Below are 17,881 nucleotides of genomic sequence, written 5' to 3' on the forward strand. Positions count from 1 at the left end.
CTGCGGTTGTCCTTGCACCATGACACCAGACCGGCCACCTCCCTCCTGTAGGCTGCTTCGTCCCCGCCAGTAATGCAACCTATCACTGTGGTGTCGTCCGCGAACTTCAGGATGATGTCTTTGTGGGAGGCGACACAGTCGTGGGTGAACAGGGTGTAGAGGATGGGACTGAGGACACATCCCTGTGGGGTGCCAGTGTAACAATGCTGGCTGAAGTTCTATTGCCAATCCTGACAGTCTGGGGCCTGCCAGTCAGAAAGTCCGGGAGCCAGTCACAGAGGGTGGGGTGCAGACCTAGTGTGGACAGTTTGTGGGTGAGTTTGTGGGGGACAACTGTGGTGAAGGCGGCGCTGTCGTCAATGAAGAGTATCCTGATGTAGGAATCTCCATTTTCCAGGTGAGAAAGGGAATAGTGGAGGGCAGCTGCGATGGCGCCTGAGGTGGCCCTGTTGGGCCGGTAGGCATACTGCAGGGTATGTCCAGTGTCCCCAGTATACTGCTCTGAATGCGGGCCAGCACCATTCTCTCAAAGCACTTCATAATAATTGGGGTGAGTGCCACTGGCCTGTAGTCGTTCAGGCAGGTGACCGGGCTCTTCTTGGGAAGGGGAACGATGGTTGTGGTCTTAAAGCAGGTGGGGACGATGCTCTGGCTGAGGGAGAGGTTGAAGATGGGCTGAAGATGAATAAAAGCAGCAAATTTCGCCAGATCAAATAAAATACCCTCACATATTTAGACAGATGCCTCAGGATGAGAGGTAAGATTACATGGGCTAATAACAAAGTTGATTGTAGAGAACAAAACCTGAGGTTTGTGACAATTACTGACCACAATGTTAGAAAGATAATTTGATTTTGCAGATTTCACCACCCTCTGATAGTCCGACAAGCAGTCCCTGAAATGGCGAAGAGAAACAAAGTTTGTCCTTCTTCCATTTACGTTCAGCTTTATGACATCTTCGTCTATGTTCCCGAGTTAAGTCATTTAGCCAAGGTTCCACCTTCGGCTTAGCTGGTCTACATCGGAGGGGAGCTATAGAATCCAATATATCCTGACAGGTGGAGGTTAGAGTCAATACTTCCTCAGGATCCATGTAGGAGGACACATCACCCATCAGATACAAACCAGAATTTTTGAAGCAAGTAGAAAACTCTCCTGCTGTTGAAGAGGTGATTGAGCGTCTAATACCAGCAGAAATAGAGGGTTTATCAGACTGTGGAGGCACATTAACATTAAATAACAGAGCGAAATGATCGGATAATCAAGAGTCACCTACTTCAGTAATAACAACAGGCAGCCCATGAGAGATCACAAGGTCCAGTGTATGTCCGAGCTCATGTGTAGGGCTATGCACCGACTGGGTGAGGTTAAAAGAGTCAATAGTACTTAAAAAAAATCTTTAGACAAAGGGTCAGCCCGACAACATACATGAATGTTAAAATCACAAAGGATTAAAAGCCTGTCAAACTTTGGGAACATTGAAAGCTGTTTTTAAAAACACATGCCAGGCCACCGCCCCGACCTGACGTACGAGGGGAGCTGAGGAAGGAACAACCAGGTGGAAGAAGCTCAGAAAATGCGCAATGCTCACCTTCCTTTAACCACGTCTCAGTCAGCAACATGAAATCCAGTTTCCGTGATATAAAAAGTCATTTAGAATGAATGTCTCGTTAGTCAACGATCTAACGTTAATCTAACCCATCCGTATCGATAAAACAGGGTTTGGTGGCTGAGACACACGTCTCAGCAGTCGGAGATTAGACCAACTTACTACCCCTTTTCGGATGTTGTGAAAGTTGGCGATATGGATGAGAGGCCAAGAAATCCAGGCCTATGGGCCGAGGCCAACCACAAATGAAGCCAGGCCAGCGAATCATGCTAGGACAACACCCCCAGCCGGGTCCACGGCGATGGTCAGAGGCATCCACAAAAGCAGAGCGCCAGAGGGCCTTTAGGCAGACAGCCACCCCACTCCTCTTCCCTCGTTTTCTGGTACGCTTCCTTTGTGAGTAGACGAAGTAAGAACGCCGAAGATATGCTGGTATCTTCGCCAGTCATGGTGGGACAGTCTTTAAGGTATCCCAGCCCATTACACTGGGACACTTTTCCATAGATGAACGAATATTAAGAAGGGCGGCACGATCGTACATTAGTAGAGCTGATGCATTCCGAGTGACAGACGACAGAAACAGCACAAACAGTGAAAACAATAACATACCCCGGAGAGGCTGACGGCAGGCCATGAACAGCGGCGCCATCTTGCAAAAACACTTTATCCCTGATCTGTCTGGTGTGTTCCTTAGTCTTCATGATACTGTTTGTTCACTAATGTTCTCTAACAAGTCTCTGAGGCCATCACAGAACAGCTGTATTTATACTGAGATTGAATTACACACAGGTGGACTCTATTTACTAATTAGGTGACTTCTGAAGGCAGTTGGTTGCACTTGATTTTATTTAGGGATATGAGAGTAAAGGGGGGTGAATACATATGCACACCACACTTTTCAGATTTTTATTTGTAAAAAATCTTGAACACCACGTATCGTTTTCTTTTCTTTCTTTCACTTCACAATTATGCGATACTTTGTGTTGGTCTATCACATAAAATCCCAATTAAATACATTTAAGTTTGTGGTTGTAATGTGACAAAATGTGGAAAAGTTCAAGGGGTATGAATACTTTTGCAAGGCACTGTATGTCTTAGTTGCTGCACAGCTGGAAATTATAACTTATTTCTTACTATTATTTTTGTTCTGGTTCGATTAATTATCTACAGTACCTTTAATGTTCATTATCCCTGTTTAAATAAACTAAACATGAGATTCTGGATTGTTTCAAGTACAAGTCATGCATTTAGGTTTAAGAATTAAACTGAGTAAACTCACAGGACTCAACGGGCTCATCTCCTCTGTCAGACCCTGCTGGCAAAAACAAACTAAGCATTAAGGACACAACACTAAATCCTGTTTTGTTGAGTTGTGTAAAACCTACAGACCTTGGTCTTGCTCACTCGTCAGTACTTCCATCGACACATCACTGACATTTTCTGGGTTGAGGTGAGCAATTGCATCAGAGATCTTGTCCAATGAGATGAGAGATTCTGCAGCATAGAGGTGACCCAGGAACCTTAACACACAGCAAAGGAGGAGGAAGACAAAACCAGACTGCTAAATGATTCAAGGCAGAGGAAGACACTGCTGATCAAATCTGAAGAATTTTGCACAAAACCTTAACTGATCAGTGTGGCCACTTGTTGCTTCAGCAAAAAAAACAGACCAGGTGAACCAACAACTTGTTGAGAAATAGACACAGCACTTACTTTAAGGATCCAGACACCTTGGTTTGATGGAGCAATTTCTCAGCATGGTTTAGAGCCATCAGGTTATCTCCCAGTGCTAAGGCCACATATGCACTGCAGGCCAGAATGGAGCACCTACACATTCAACAGTTGACCTTATTGACTGCTGTTATTTAAGTTATTTAATGCCCTTGAATGATGACTAGTTCATTGAACTGTGGTAAGAAGAGAAAAATGAGAAGAGATGTGAAGCCTCATTACCTGAGGTTTTCTACCTCCTGTTTTCTGAGAGGAGATGACGGTGCTGCAGGCAAGAACTTATCAGCCTCCTGACCTTTCCCACTGCATAGCACACCAACAGCATTCATCAGAAAACATGTCCAAATCTACTGAGCCACAGTCACACTCAGCTACACTTCACAACTACTTAAGTTATCAGGTGACTATCACGATTGAGAATAAGAAGGGCATCCCAGAGAGGCTGAAGCTCTCAGAAAGATTTGTGTGGTGCACCACTCTGTGTGTCTAAGAAATGATCTCAGCATAAGATTTGGGGATTGCCATCATCTACAGTACATAATAACCAGTGTTGGGAAGGTTACCGTTGAAATGTAATAGGTTGCAGATTATTAGTTACCCTGTTCAAAATATAATGCTGATTCTACTGCTACAGCCACAATGCAAAATCAAGCAAGAGAATTTATCAAAAGCAATGTTCAAAATTTATCGCATGCTGGCAAATGAACAGAGTGTATCTGGACATGAGGACGCTCCTTGTAAGGCATCCTACTAGGGCTGCCCCCTAATAGTCAAATAGTCGAGAGACCTATCAGTCGACAGACGCTTCTAGTCGAGCCGTTTAATTATATTTAATTTTTTTGTCAGCCAGTGTGCATGAAAATAAACTTTTCTTTCAGTAATTCTTAAGTGGATTAGAAAATTGTGTCTTATCTTCCAGTGATTATAAATTTGGAATGGTCAATTCTGGATGTCACCTTATAGTAAACAGCTGACCTGCATGCATCACTGTTCTCACTGCCACTCTCTGCACTTCCTGAATGACTGGAGCTTTTGGACCCGTTCTCTGTCTTGGTGTCTTGCTGCTGGTGCTCAGGCAGCAGCAGCAGAGCATTCCTCAGGCAGATTGCTGCAAACTCCATACTGGCAACTGGGATAGCTGCTGACTGGCCCTCGCTGTACAAACACACAAACACATACAGACATGCACTGAGCTTGAGGTAATTCAAAAAGAGCATCTGGTTAATATAAACAAGATTAAATATTAATTAGATGTTAGTCTGTTATATTTTTGGCAGTTTACTGGCTTTTAAGCCAGGGTGCCAGTTGAACAAAATTGTTGGTGTGGAAATTTTAACCAGCAAACCCTACAAAGGGACTAATACGGACATCTCTGATATAGTCAGAATCTGATAACTATCACAGAAAAAACTGCAACAAGCAATAATATTTAAACACACCAGAATATGCATTTTCACCACAGTGTATATTAACAACCATTGCACAGCACAATTCAAACCCAATATCCCCAGTGATTGGCTCAGGCCAGTATTTACAAGAAAAACACAGAAAACATAGAAAAACAAGCTGGCAATAAAGTCAATTACCAGGCCTGAAAATTTTCCTCTGGAAACTTGGAGTTACCTCCTGTCCACCAATCAGTTGTCTGTGCAACAAGTTCCCCAGGATGAAAGGCCTGGTCGACAGTTTCCTGCTGGCATCTTAAAGAGCCATGCTTTTCCTTGTTTTCTGACTTATCTACAATGTTACAACAATAATTATAATCTTAGACGTGACCTAAAGCTCAAAAAATGAGGTATACGTATGTTCTAGCATTACTATGCAGAAGCAACTCGGCTTATACAAGTCTTGCAAACTTTTTTCTAACAAAATAAAGTATTACCAGATAGTTTAAGGATTTCCTTAAATGGGCATTATCTCCAGGCTGCTGCGCATTTGTGTGAGCTTGCCTGACATCCACCGGTGCCCCTACCATATTGGCAAAATGCCTGGTTTGTTATGTTTTTGTTATATTTTCAATAAAGCTTATTATTAAAAAAAAAAAAAAAAAAAAAAAAGCACAGTACCTCTGTGTTTTGACTGCTTGAGGCCAGCGTGTCTACCACATGTGATGTGTTGTGGGTTAACAAGAGGATTCTAATGACCCATGATGTTATTATCGGTGCTACGCTATCTGTTGGAATTAATTTTTCTACTTTGGGAAACTATGTGGTCCTGTGGGGGGAAGAGGCAGTGATCACCGGTTGGATTTACCAACCTTGGAGCTACTTGAAAGTGAATGGTGTTTCCACTACCCAGTGTGACAAATAAAACAAACAAACAAAACAAACAAAGAACATGTTGCATGGTTGTTAATGCCTTGTTTGCTGTTACAGGTCACTGTGCACCAAGACAACCAGGCACAGGAACAGTTTCTTCTCCCAGGCCATTACTCTGATTAACAGTTAACCAATGACACTATAACTGGATAATAACCTTCAGTGCAATACCTGTAAATATACCTCATACAGATTATACAGATTCGTACAGGTCTCTAGTTTTAAATACTCTGTTTTTATTCCTACTTATCCCATTCCACAATGAGCATTCCTTGTCTGCATTGTTTACTGCCTGTTTATACTGCTTATTGTGCATTGTTTGCCCTGGTTGTTGCTCGTTATATTACACAGAAATTATGCTGGTTTACTGTTTACTTGCCCCTTGCATGGGGATATGTACATACCGATGTACCAGAGTCACATTCCTTGTGTGTCCGACACACCTGGCCAATAAAGCAGATTATGATTCTGATTCTGTTTCTATAATGTTAGAGAGAATTGTTGTAAGGCTGGATAAGTTACTATGTCTGCATTACGCCAGTTAAAATATGGGGTTTCTCAATTACCCACTTTGTTTACAGTGTTACAAATTGAGAATATTCAAATAGATTAATTCCATTGCGGTTCGTTGTGCTGTCCACTTTTGACACAACACCAGCAACAGGAGTTGTGCACACTCATTAACTCTCTTCTCGTTTTTAGGAATAGGCTCTCTGGTTTCATCATTCTGAAATAACTACAAACTATTTGGAGATATGAGGGGTGCAAAGCTAATATAGAGGTACCCAAGATTAAACATTGGATGGCTGGAAACGAGCATACCATGGCCACTTTAACAGACTGGAGGATGAAATAACAGAAGGATCCAAGGCCAGAATTGGGAATCTAGCAAATTACGTAAATACATTGTAATCCACTGCCAATGGATAAGACCATCAGTATGTGTTAACAACGATGAGGTTGTAAGGCTAACTGTTAACTGTTCAGATGTGGCTGTGTTTTGGTGATCTGTCCAGTAGAGCACACTGTACAACCCACTGTGACCTCGTCTCCCTCAGTTCTTTCTCACTCCACTAACAATGGTTGGTTCAGACCCACTCTGCCACGTTCACCATTCATGTGTCAGTGTCTGTCATCATTAAACACAGGCAGCACTGAACTGTTGCTTACTCGCTTTACATAAATAAAGGCCAAAAATGCAAAGGTGTGGCTGAAAAGCTCAAAGAAAAGAATTTAAAATCAGAAAAATTGAAATGCTTCAGTTTAGTTGTACAGGCAAAACAGAAGAAGAGCAGAGCAGCAGAGTAGACCACAGCTTCCAGTGAGTCCAATACAAGAGTCAGTCAAGTCTTACAGCATAAGCATTGGCAGAAAGAAAGGAAAAGGTACTACCTAATACCATTTCTTCACAAAATACAAAATAAAATCATGATAGAAGCTGTTATTGAATTGTGTAAATAATTAGTTTATACCATTAAAAAATTATATAATGTATGTGTAGGTGTCCTTTCCAAAATGAGTAGCAACATGTCTGTGCAGATTCTCAGTCATCCAGGTCATAGTAAGCTGAAAAAACTTAGAAAAAAATCAACTGGACTAGATTTCTAGGTCAAAGACGTTTCACCTCTCATCCAAGAGGCTTCATCAGTTCTGACTGACTGGTGTTGATCCGGAGATATTTATCCCCCTTTAGTTTTTTTCAGCTTACTATGACCTGGATGACTGAGAATCTGCACAGACATGTTGCTACTCATTTTGGAAAGGACACCTACACATAGTTTTTTTTCAGCTATCTGTAGATATTCTATTTCATGTATTTTTATTTAAATCACAGTTAACTGAACCTCTGCTTACCACGATTTTCAAAAAATGGCAGATCATATCAGCTGTCTCTAACTGAAGTAGATTTCATGACTAATCCGATGCTGGAGTCAGGTAGGATAAATATTATCAAACTTCAACCATATTTTCAAACTGTATAATAGATGATTAAACTCAATTTGAAAAAATTGCATTCATGAAGCATAATGCATCCTGGTCCTTTTAAAGGACAACTATATCTTATGTTTCAAAATTTGTTATTAACCTCTTGGTTAAACCAGTTTGCCCCTGCACATTATGCAAACATTATTTTAATGTTAAATATGTTTATAAAAGAAATGCATTAATTTTGAAACCCAAATGATTCTATAAGCACAGATCCCTGTAAGGCCATGGTTCCTGATATGGGGTCCATGCACCCATTAGGGGGCTTAAAGATCACTGGGGCTGCACAAGGGATTGTCTGCTCCGAGGTTGTGATGTTGTCAAAAAGATGTACACAGTTTAAATGAAATCATAACACCATGGTTGCTGGTTAAACAAATGTCTACATACAAATTTATTTAAAAAGATTTTTTGATCCTCAAGTCAAGTAAATTCCTGAAATTGTTGTGCAGGTAGGCTGTGTGTGTGGAAATGTGTGGGTGGGAAATGTCCAGGGACATCTACTTGGACATTACCCTGCCTGTCCCTCTTAATACAATGTCTAGACTATCTCCACAATGACATACAAAGGGTAAAATGGGGACTTCAGTAAGTTGACTGCAGTCAAAGTAGTAAATACGGTATGTTACATTTCTGCAAGTTTGCATTCTGCTTGCTTAACAGATGCTGGTTAACTGCTCATACAGTCCCTCCATTACTGTGAGATTTGCTGCACGCATGATTAACTAGACACTGCAAACCTCCACCAAGGCAGCTCAGTTTCCTAGGGCTTCTGCTGGTAACATTTCTCTGTGGCAGCTCACCATACCAAAACGCTTTTGTTACTTCCAGGCTGGACTACTGTAACTCATTGCTATCAGGAAGACCCAAAAAAAAATCCCTAAAAAGCCTCCAGTTAAACCAGAATGCTATTGACAGGAACTAGCAAGAGAGATCATATATCCCCCAAATTAGCTTCTCTCCATTGGCTCCCTGTAAAATCCAGAATAGAATTTAAAATCCTTCTCCTACATTGCAAAGCTCTTGATGACAAGGCTCCATCATAGCTTAAAAATCTCCTATGGTGTTTGTCCATTATAAGACCCTACCAAAATGTGTCACGCCAAATAACACTCATCATGCGTTAAACTTAAATCACAAGCTCATCCAAATTGTGTGAATTTCATCACAACAGCTCATAATGTGACTCAAAAGCGTGTGTGACCCCTGCGTGCCTGTATGCACTCCCGACAATGTCTGGACACGCTCCTGATGAGGTTGCAGATGGTGTCCTGGGGAGTCTCCTTCTAGATTTCGATCAGGACATCTGTGAGCTCCTGGACAGTCTGCGGTGATACTTGGTGGTGTCGGTTGCACCGATACATAATGTCCCATAGGTGCTCGATTGGATTTAGGTCATGGGAATGTGAAGGCCAAGTCAATAGCATCAATATCTTCATCACCCAGGAACTGCCTACACACTGGCCATATGAGGCCCGGTATTGTCCTGCACCAAGAGGAACCCAGCGCCTACTGTACCAGCATAAGATCTGACAGTCGCTCTGAGAATTTCATCCTGGTACCTCACAGCAGTCAGGGTTCCATTGGCTATAGCATGGAGGTCTGTGTGGCCCTCCAAGGATACGTCTCCCTAGTCCATCACTGACCCACCACCAAACGTTCACCATTGCATCTCCAGACTCTTTCATGCCTGTCACATGTGCTCAGTGTAAACCTGCTCTCATCTGTGAAGACAGTGGGGCACCAATGGCAGTACTGCCAGTTCTGTGTTCTCTGGTGAATGCCAGTCAAGCTGCATGGTGCTGGGCTGTGAGAACAGGTCGTACTAGAAGATGTTGGGCCCACTGAGTCTGCTTCTGACAGTTTGGTCAGAAACATGCACACCAGTAGCTCCTGGAGTTCACTTTGTAGGCTTCTCACAGTGCTCCTCCTATTCCGCCTTGCACAGAGGAGCAGATACTGGTCCTGCTGCTGGGTTTTTGCCCTTCTACTGCTCTGTCCAGCTCTCCTGGTGTAATGGCTGGTCTCCTGGTATCTCCTCCACGCTCTTGAGACTGTGCTGGGAGACACACCAAACTTTTTGCAACTGCACACATGGATGCGCCATCTTGGGGTAACTGGAATACCTGTGCAACCTGACTGGGCTGCAGGTACTGCCTCATGCTACCAGTAGTGACAAGGACACTAGCAAAACAAAACTTGAGAAGAATCAGTCAGGAAGGATAAGGAGCGAGCATTTGTCTGTGGACACCACATGCAAAACCATTCCCTTTTTGGGAAGCTCATGGTGATGACAACTATAAAAAGCCATCATCAGTGGAGCTCCAAGACCACAATTCACCACAGCAACAGGTAAATGAAGAGCAAAATCACCATTTTTATTCTGAGGAACAAAAATAATGGGTGGAATTAATGCACATTTATCTTTTTAAAAAACAAAAAAATACATCGGCAGCAGGTAAAGAACCTGAATTGGAGTGAAGAAAAGATCAACAAATTAACGTTACATCTTATTCAATGTAGTCTACTCATTTGTTTAGCAGACTTGATTTCTTCAATGTATGGTAAAAGGCTGGGATCATATTATTGGTTGAATTTATTTAATAAGGCTATATTTATTCAATAAATTCTGTGTAATCTGATGGGGACAAAATGCTGGTGGCAGCAGGAGATGAAATCAAATAGATAAGACATGATTTTGATTATCTGCAGTCAAGGTTAAAATTTGTAGATTTTTAAATACACATTTATTTTAAATTCCTGGATCCGGGTGATGATCCAAATCAGCACCAAAATCTAATCAGCTGTTCCATGGACCATACTTTACACCTCCAAAAAAATTCATTGAGATCCATTCATTACTTTTTGAATTACTCTGTGAACAAACACCTTTAAAAACATTAATCTTGTCAGAAGTAAAGACCATTGCACTCTCTGCTTAACGTGTGTGTGTGTGTGTGTGTGTGTGTGTGTGTGGGGAGTGCAGCCTTGCCCTCACATACACAAGGATTGACACAGTGAAAAATGTAGTGGAAAAACAAAGTGGAATGGATCACTTCAGCTCAAAAAATTACAGGTACAGCAAGCTTAAGTTCACAGCTAGTTGAGATCCTGTGGTGGAAAAACTATTTTAAAAAAGGGTCAGTCTGGAAGGGAGGACTTGTGTGAGTTTACACTAACCTGTAAGTCGTACTCTGGGTAGACTGGGATGCCAGGACAATCTTGCGATGGTAGCCCTGCCCGACAATTGACTGCACTATACCTTTCTTACATGGTAAACCTTTGCTCTCCTGCTCCGAGCCCTGGAAACAGAGACCATGAAGTAACTTTTTGTGATTACTGTTCATAATTTTAGTACTCCTTTATCCAGAACATAACCCAATTTTTAAAAATTCAAATAGGTTAGTGTAAAGTTGTGTTATTCAACAAAAGACACCAAGACTGACAGACAAAATATAAAACATATGCAAAATGACAATATTTAAAATAAAATATAGTCAGTATTTCCATAAAAGTTAAGTAAACCTCCAAAAATGTCCTGTCAACATGTGTTTTCTTTGCCTTTCACTGTGAATTCCAAAATGCATTAATATGGGAATGAGCCCAGGCATGGGGGGCAGCCCAGGACCCGTTTCCCCCAGCTAGTATTTTGTATCGGGATACAATGGCAGGGGGAATACTGGATAGATTCTTCTGTATGTTTGAGCCTCAGTCAAATGTAGAATTTGATCAGGAGTCTGAAGTCTAAAGGGGTTTTTCCCATTATAGGAACCTAATGAAACGTTTTGAGCTGGGACTTTATAACGCACTACTACTATTACACGAGCAATCTATCGAAACTGCAAGCTGCTGCCAATAACCGGATTAGACCTTTCACGTGCTGGAGGATTTATTGGACCTATAATTATTCATACTACATTCACTGCAGAATGCATACAGCCAGTACAACCCAGCAGGACACCCCAAACCCAAACAAGATTTCTTCTATAGATACAAGCGATCTACAAATGACAGACATTGAGGTCAGTATTCTTGCATCCATCAATAAAAAAAACTTGATTTACTGGTCATACTTCATGATGAAATAAAAAAAACTCCAGTCAAGCCTTGAATTTGCCCACAATTGCATCGAAAAGTTAAAACAGTCAATCATCTCTCTTCAAGCATCTGTCAAAACCCTCAGCGAAAAAATGGAGTCCATCATAAAAGAAAACAAAATGAAAAAAAACAAAACGATATTGGACATTCAAACTAGAAACATGCGTGAAAACCTGATTTTTTTTCCAGCATTTCAGAACAATCACCCAATAACCCCAAATCACTGATTAAGGACCTTATGAAAAATCAACTTAAAATCTCACCGAACACAGTCAACAAGATCACCTTCCGCCATGTACACTGGCATTGTACAGACGTCATAAGACAATATATGAATTATTATGGTCTTTGTGATAGTTGAAGCACCTCCCAGAGAGCAGGAGGTCAGTTTGTGAGCAAGGTAAGAGGAGTCCTTGAGAAAATGCTGCGACCATGTCAGAGACAGCGTTCCCTCTGGACATCCTCAGTGGCTGGAAGTGGAGTCCCTGTGATGCATTGGGCAGTTTTCACCACCCACTGCAACGCCTTGTGGTCGGAGACAGAGCAGTTTCCATACCAGACTGTGATACAGCTGGTCAGGATGCTCTCGATGGTACAGCGGTAGAAGTTCACCAGGATGACTGAAGACAGGTGGTTCTTCAGTGTCCTCAGGAAGAAGAGGCGCTGGTGAGCCTTCTTAACCAGGCTGCAGGTGTTGGTGGTCCAGGAGAGATCCTCTGAGATGTGGGTCCCCAGGAATTTGAAGCTGGAAACACGTTCAACAACCATCTCTTAGGGGCTGCTCTTATCCCACAGTATGATTGTCTGTTGATATGTGGTGATTTTAATATTCACATGGATTCTTCCTCTGACCAGCTCGCAAATGAGTTTAATGCACTGCTGGATTCTTTTGACCTTAACCAGTCAGTTTTATGCCCCACTCATCAACGTGGGGGCATATTAGACCTCGTCATCTCTCGAGGTCTATCTGTCTCCATTAAGGATGTGTCGAATCTGGCCATATCTGATCATTCGTTTTGAGGTCACGTTACCAACAAGGCTGCCCAGACCGGCGGCCCCCTTTCAACGCTGTAGGACTATTGCCCCCTCTACTGCCACAGACTTTGCCGCTGAGCTCTACGCCTCAGAGGATCAGAATCCTCCGGTCTGCCCAGAGGCCTTCCTCTCTTTACTGGATTCGACCTGCGTCCGGATTATGGACTCCGTTGCACCTTGTAGGACAAGAAGGACTGGCAAGACTCTTGCTCCTTGGCTAAACAACACCACCCAGGCCCTAAGGAGGAGCTGCAGAAAGGCTGAGCGAAAATGGAAAAAAGACGGCTTGCACGTCTCCCTAGAAATTCTTAGAGGCAGCCTCCTCGCCTATCAGGAGGCTGTAAAAAAAGGCTAAAACTCTATACTTAGCTAATATCGCAGATAACAGCCATAACCCTAGAGTCCTTTTTAAAATAATAAACTCAGTTATTAATCCAGTTGGTACGATGCCTACTGAGGGATCAGTTTTGCTTTGTAACAAATTTCTGGGATACTTCAGTGAGAAGGTCGAGGCTCTTAGGCAGAATACTCCAAAGCCCTCACCTTATAGACCACCTGTAGCTCATGTCTTACATACTTTAGACTCTTTCACCCCGATCTCTCTGTCTCAATTGAAAGAATATATATTACACTTAAATCCTGTCTCTTCTCCCCTTGACCCGCTTCCAGCCAGGTTTACCAAGGAGGTCATTGACACCCTTGGATCCTCCCTGGCCACTTTTATTAATCTTAGCATGGGATCGGGCATGGTCCCAACTGCTCTTAAACATGTAATAGTTAGACTGCTCCTCAAAAAACCCTTCCTCATTATCGAATTTTCACCCAATTTCCCTTCTCCCTTTTATGTCCAAGGTTTTGGAAAAAAGCGTTCTTATTCAGCTGCAGTCGCACTTGGATCGTCTCAATTTTGCTGACAAGTTTCAATCTGGCTTTAAACCCCGCCATAGTACAGAGTCAGCATTACTTAAGATTCATAGTGATATCGCCACGGCCCTTGATACTAAATGTTCCATTGTTTTAGTTCTCTTGGATTTATCAGCTGCGTTTTATACAATGGATCATTTGATTTTACTCTCGAAACTTGAACACATCTTTGGGTTGAGAGCTACAGTCTTACACTGGTTTGCCTCATTTTTGACTGGCAGGTCGTTCTCTGTTGTCATTGATGACTGCTCTTCTAACATAGCCCCCCTATCCTCAGGTGTTCCTCAAAGATCGATTCTGGCCCCATTACCTTGCTCGTTGTATATGGCACCCCTTGCGGCAATCTTATCCAGCCATAATGTTCATTTTCATGTGGACAACATCCAAATTTACATGCCACTGATTGTGTGCGACTTAAATTCACTAACTCCGTTGCAAAATTGCATTCGGCTGGCTCAATATTTCCTCTACTTAAATGTAAGTAAAACTGAATTTATTCTTTTCAGCCCCGATCCGACCGTGGGCACAGCAAGCCTAGATGTCTTGGCCCTCCCGCTTTCGGGAGGCACTGACTTGCAATTCAATATAGAGTTAAATTTAAGACGTTGGTGTTTGTTTTTAAGGCTATCCATGGCCTCGTTCCGCCATACCTATCTGACTTACTGTCGATTTATGTGCCGCGTAGAGCCCTTTGCTTCTCAAAATACTTGTCCCTAGTTGTTCCACGTTCTAATTATAAAAAATGGGGCGACCGGTCGTTTGCGGTCTATGGCGCCAGTCCTTGGAATTCTCTTCCCTTAGAGGTACAGTCCAAGAATGAGCTAGCGGTTTTCAAGTCGGCCCTAAAAACTTATTTTTTTAAACAGGCTTTTGATGTTTAGGTTGTTTTCACCTCCCTCGTTGCTTAATTTGTAGTTTTGTTACCTCCATCTTTGTATGGAACTTTATAACTTTGTTTTATACCTGTGTTTTTACTCTGTTTTTTACTGCTTCAATATGGTCTAATATTTTTTGTATGGTTTTATTTGGCAATGTTTGTTTTACTGTGCAGCACTCTGGGCTCTCGAGTTGTAGAGTGCTATATAAATAAAGTTTATTATTATTATCTCGTTAATATGGATGGGGTCATGTGTGCCTCCTTTCTCCTTCCTGTAGTCCACAATGAGCTCCTTGGTCTTGTTGGTGTAAAGGAGCAGGTTGTTGTCAGCGCACCACACAGCCAGGTGCTGTACCTCCTCCGTGTAGGTTGACTCACTGTCACCAATGATGCTCATCACCGTGGTGTCATCTGTAAACTTGATGGTGCTGGAGCTGTGCACAGGCCTGCAGTTGTGGGTGAAAAGGGATTGGATGAAGGGGCTCAGCACACAGCCCTGTGGTACACTGGTGTTGAAGATAATGGTGGAGGAGCAGGTGTTGTCTGACCTAACATGCTGAGGCCTGTTTGTCAGAAAGTCCAGAATCCAGTTGCAGAGGGAGGTGCTGATGCCCAGGTCAACAAGTCTGGTGGTTAATTTGGAGGAGACCATGTTAAATACTGAGCTGAAGTCCACGAACAGCATTCTTGTGCAACTGTTACTGTCCAAATGTAGTGCAGTGCAATAGAGACTGCATCCTCCGTGCTCCTATTCCTGAGGTAGGCAAATTGGCGGGGGTCCAGGTGTGGGTGGGAAACAGAATCAGAATCAGCTTTATTGGCTAGGTATGTTGGACAGACAAGGAATTTGACATATCCTTATGTACAGCAATAGCAAAGGGCAAGTAAAGAATATAAGGCTGAGAGAACAGAAAGTAAAGGTCTTTAGGTGTGCCAGGACCAGGGGCTCGATCTACTTCATGACAATGGGTGTCAGTGCTACAGGGCAGTAGTCATTCAGGCACATCGGGGTGGATTGTTTCTGTACTGGCACAGTGAAGGTGGTTTTGAAGCATGTCAGCACAACTGCTTGGGTGAGGGACAAGTTAAGCTTAAATGTCTGGAAAGATGCCAGAAAGCTGTCCAGCACATGCCCTGAGCATGCATCTAGGAATGCCATCAGGGCCAGCAGCCTTGCTTGCGTTGATCCAGCAGTGCAGCAAGCACATCAGTGGTGGTGAGTGCCAGTGGCTGGTGGTCTGCAGAGGGTCTGGACTTGATAGCGGTCTCCTTGTTGTCCCGGTCGAAGCGAGCATAGAAGTGATTTAGCTTGTTGAGGAAGGTGACATCTGTGGTTGTTGGGGTGGAGTTGCAGAGGGTTGTAGCCACTGATGACCTGGATTCCCTTCCAAATTCATCAGGAGTCAGAGTTGAAATGTTCCTTAACGTTTAGCTTGTAGCAGTGCTTGGCCTGCTTGATGTCCCTCCTCAGGTTGGCCCTGAATAAGCTGTAGGGCAGAGTTGTGGGCCTTCAGTAGGAGGTGCACTTCCTTGTTCATCCATAACTTCTGATTTGGGTATGTGGTGATCTGTTTCTGGGTTGTGACACTGTTAATGGTAGTGTTAATGTAGTCCAGCACAGAGGAAGTTTAGGTGTCGATGTCTGTGTGAGAGTCGCAGGTAGCCCAGGAGGCGAACATAGTCCAGTCCGTGTGGTGAAACCTGTCCTGTAGTACAGAGTCTGTCCCCTCTGGCCATACACTGATGATCCTCATTGATGGCTTCACGGTGGATGAGTGGTGAATATTTGGGAATGAGGAATAAAGAAAGGTGATCTGACTGTCCCAAGTGGGGGAGGGGGTTCGCCTTGTATGCAGCAGCCATGTTTGTGTAAACACGGTCCAGAATGTTATTTCCTGTAGTGTGGCAGGAAAGATGCTGGTGGAATTTAGCAAGCACTTACTTTAGGTTGTAGTGATTAAAATCACCTTAACGTCACCTGGCATGGTGCAGCCGGGCCCCACCCTGGAGCCAGGCCCGGTGTTGGGGCTCGAATGCGAGCGCCTCATGTGGCCCGGCCGGGCTTGGCCTGAAAGAGCGGCGTGGGGACGTCCTCCCATGGGCCCACCACCTGCAGGAGGATCTGTAAGGGGCTGGTGCACAGTGGACCGGGCAGGGGTCGAAGGCAAGGGCCCCGACGACCCGATCACTGGACACGGAGACTAGCCTTGGAGACATGCAATGTCACCTCGCTGGTGGGGAAGGAGCCCAAGCTTGTGCAGGAGTTTGAGAGGTACTGGCTATAGAAAGTCGGCCTTGCCTCCATGCACAGCTTGGGCTCTGGAACCTTACTCCTCTAGAGAGGCTGGACTCTCTACTACTCTGGAGTTGCCCGCGGTGAGAAGCGGCGGGCTGGTGTGGGCTTGCTCATAGCTCTCCAGCTTAGCTGGGGCATAGCTGTCCACTGATCACCACCTGGCGAGAGGGTCGCTTCCCTGCGCCTTCGGGTCGGGGATAGGTCTCTCACTGTCGTTTGTGCCTACGGGCTGAATGGCAGTGCAGAGTACCCAGCCTTCTTGGAGTCTCTGGGAAGGGTGCTGGAAAACGCTCCCATTGGGGACTCCATTATTTGACTGGGGGACTTCAATGCTCACATGGGCAGCGACAGTGACACCTGGACAGGCGTGATTTGGAGGAATGGCCCCCCCTATCTGAATCCGAGTGGTGTTCTGTTATTGGACTTCTGTGCTAGTCACAGTCTGTCCATAACAAACACCATGTTCAACCATAAGCATGTCCATCAGCGCACGTGGCACCAGGACACCCTGGGTCGGAGGTCGATAATAGACTTTGTGGTTGTTTCATCTGACATCCGGCCGTATGTCTTGGACACTCGGATGAAGAGAGGGATGGAGCCATCAGCTGATCACCACCTGGTGGTGAGCTGGATCCGATGGCGGGGGAGGAAGCTGGGCAGAACCGGCCGACCACAGAGGGTCTGTTGGGAATGTTTAGCAGAATCCCCTGTCAGAGAGATCTTCAACTCCCACCTCCGGCAGAGCTTTGATCAGATCCCGGGGGAGGTTGGAGACATTGAGTCCGAGTGGACCATGCTCTCCATCTCCATTGCTGATGTGGCCATTCGGAGCTGTGGCCGTAAGGTCTCCGGTGCCTGTCGCGGTGGCAATCCCCAAACCCGGTGGTGGACACCGGAAGGAAAGGATGCTGTCAAGCTGAAGGAGGAGTCCTTTCGAGCCTGGTTGGCTCGTGGGACACCTGAGGCAGCTGACGGGTACTGGCAGGCCAAGCGGGCTGCAGCCCGGG

General features: G+C 44.2%; 1 protein-coding gene across 6 annotated transcripts in view; it reads right to left on the minus strand.

Annotated features, from left to right (window-relative positions):
- Window positions 1–17,881, minus strand: part of cnot10 (CCR4-NOT transcription complex, subunit 10) — a 69,455-nt gene that overhangs the window by 10,199 nt on the left and 41,375 nt on the right. For 4 of the 6 annotated variants that reach the window (XM_020622331.1, XM_020622335.1, XM_020622336.1 and 1 more), the window contains 6 exons: window positions 10,825–10,946; window positions 4,316–4,495; window positions 3,563–3,643; window positions 3,323–3,436; window positions 2,999–3,129; window positions 2,889–2,924 (listed from right to left, as the gene is read on the minus strand). In XM_020622331.1, coding sequence (XP_020477987.1) covers window positions 2,889–2,924; window positions 2,999–3,129; window positions 3,323–3,436; window positions 3,563–3,643; window positions 4,316–4,495; window positions 10,825–10,946 — 664 coding nt within the window. The remainder of the gene's footprint in view (window positions 1–2,888; window positions 2,925–2,998; window positions 3,130–3,322; window positions 3,437–3,562; window positions 3,644–4,315; window positions 4,496–10,824; window positions 10,947–17,881) is intronic. The other 2 variants (XM_020622337.1, XM_020622334.1) reach the window with 1 other exon arrangement.

This window comes from Monopterus albus, unplaced genomic scaffold (genome assembly GCF_001952655.1).
Source record: "Monopterus albus unplaced genomic scaffold, M_albus_1.0 scaffold278.1, whole genome shotgun sequence".
NCBI lineage: Eukaryota > Metazoa > Chordata > Actinopteri > Synbranchiformes > Synbranchidae > Monopterus > Monopterus albus.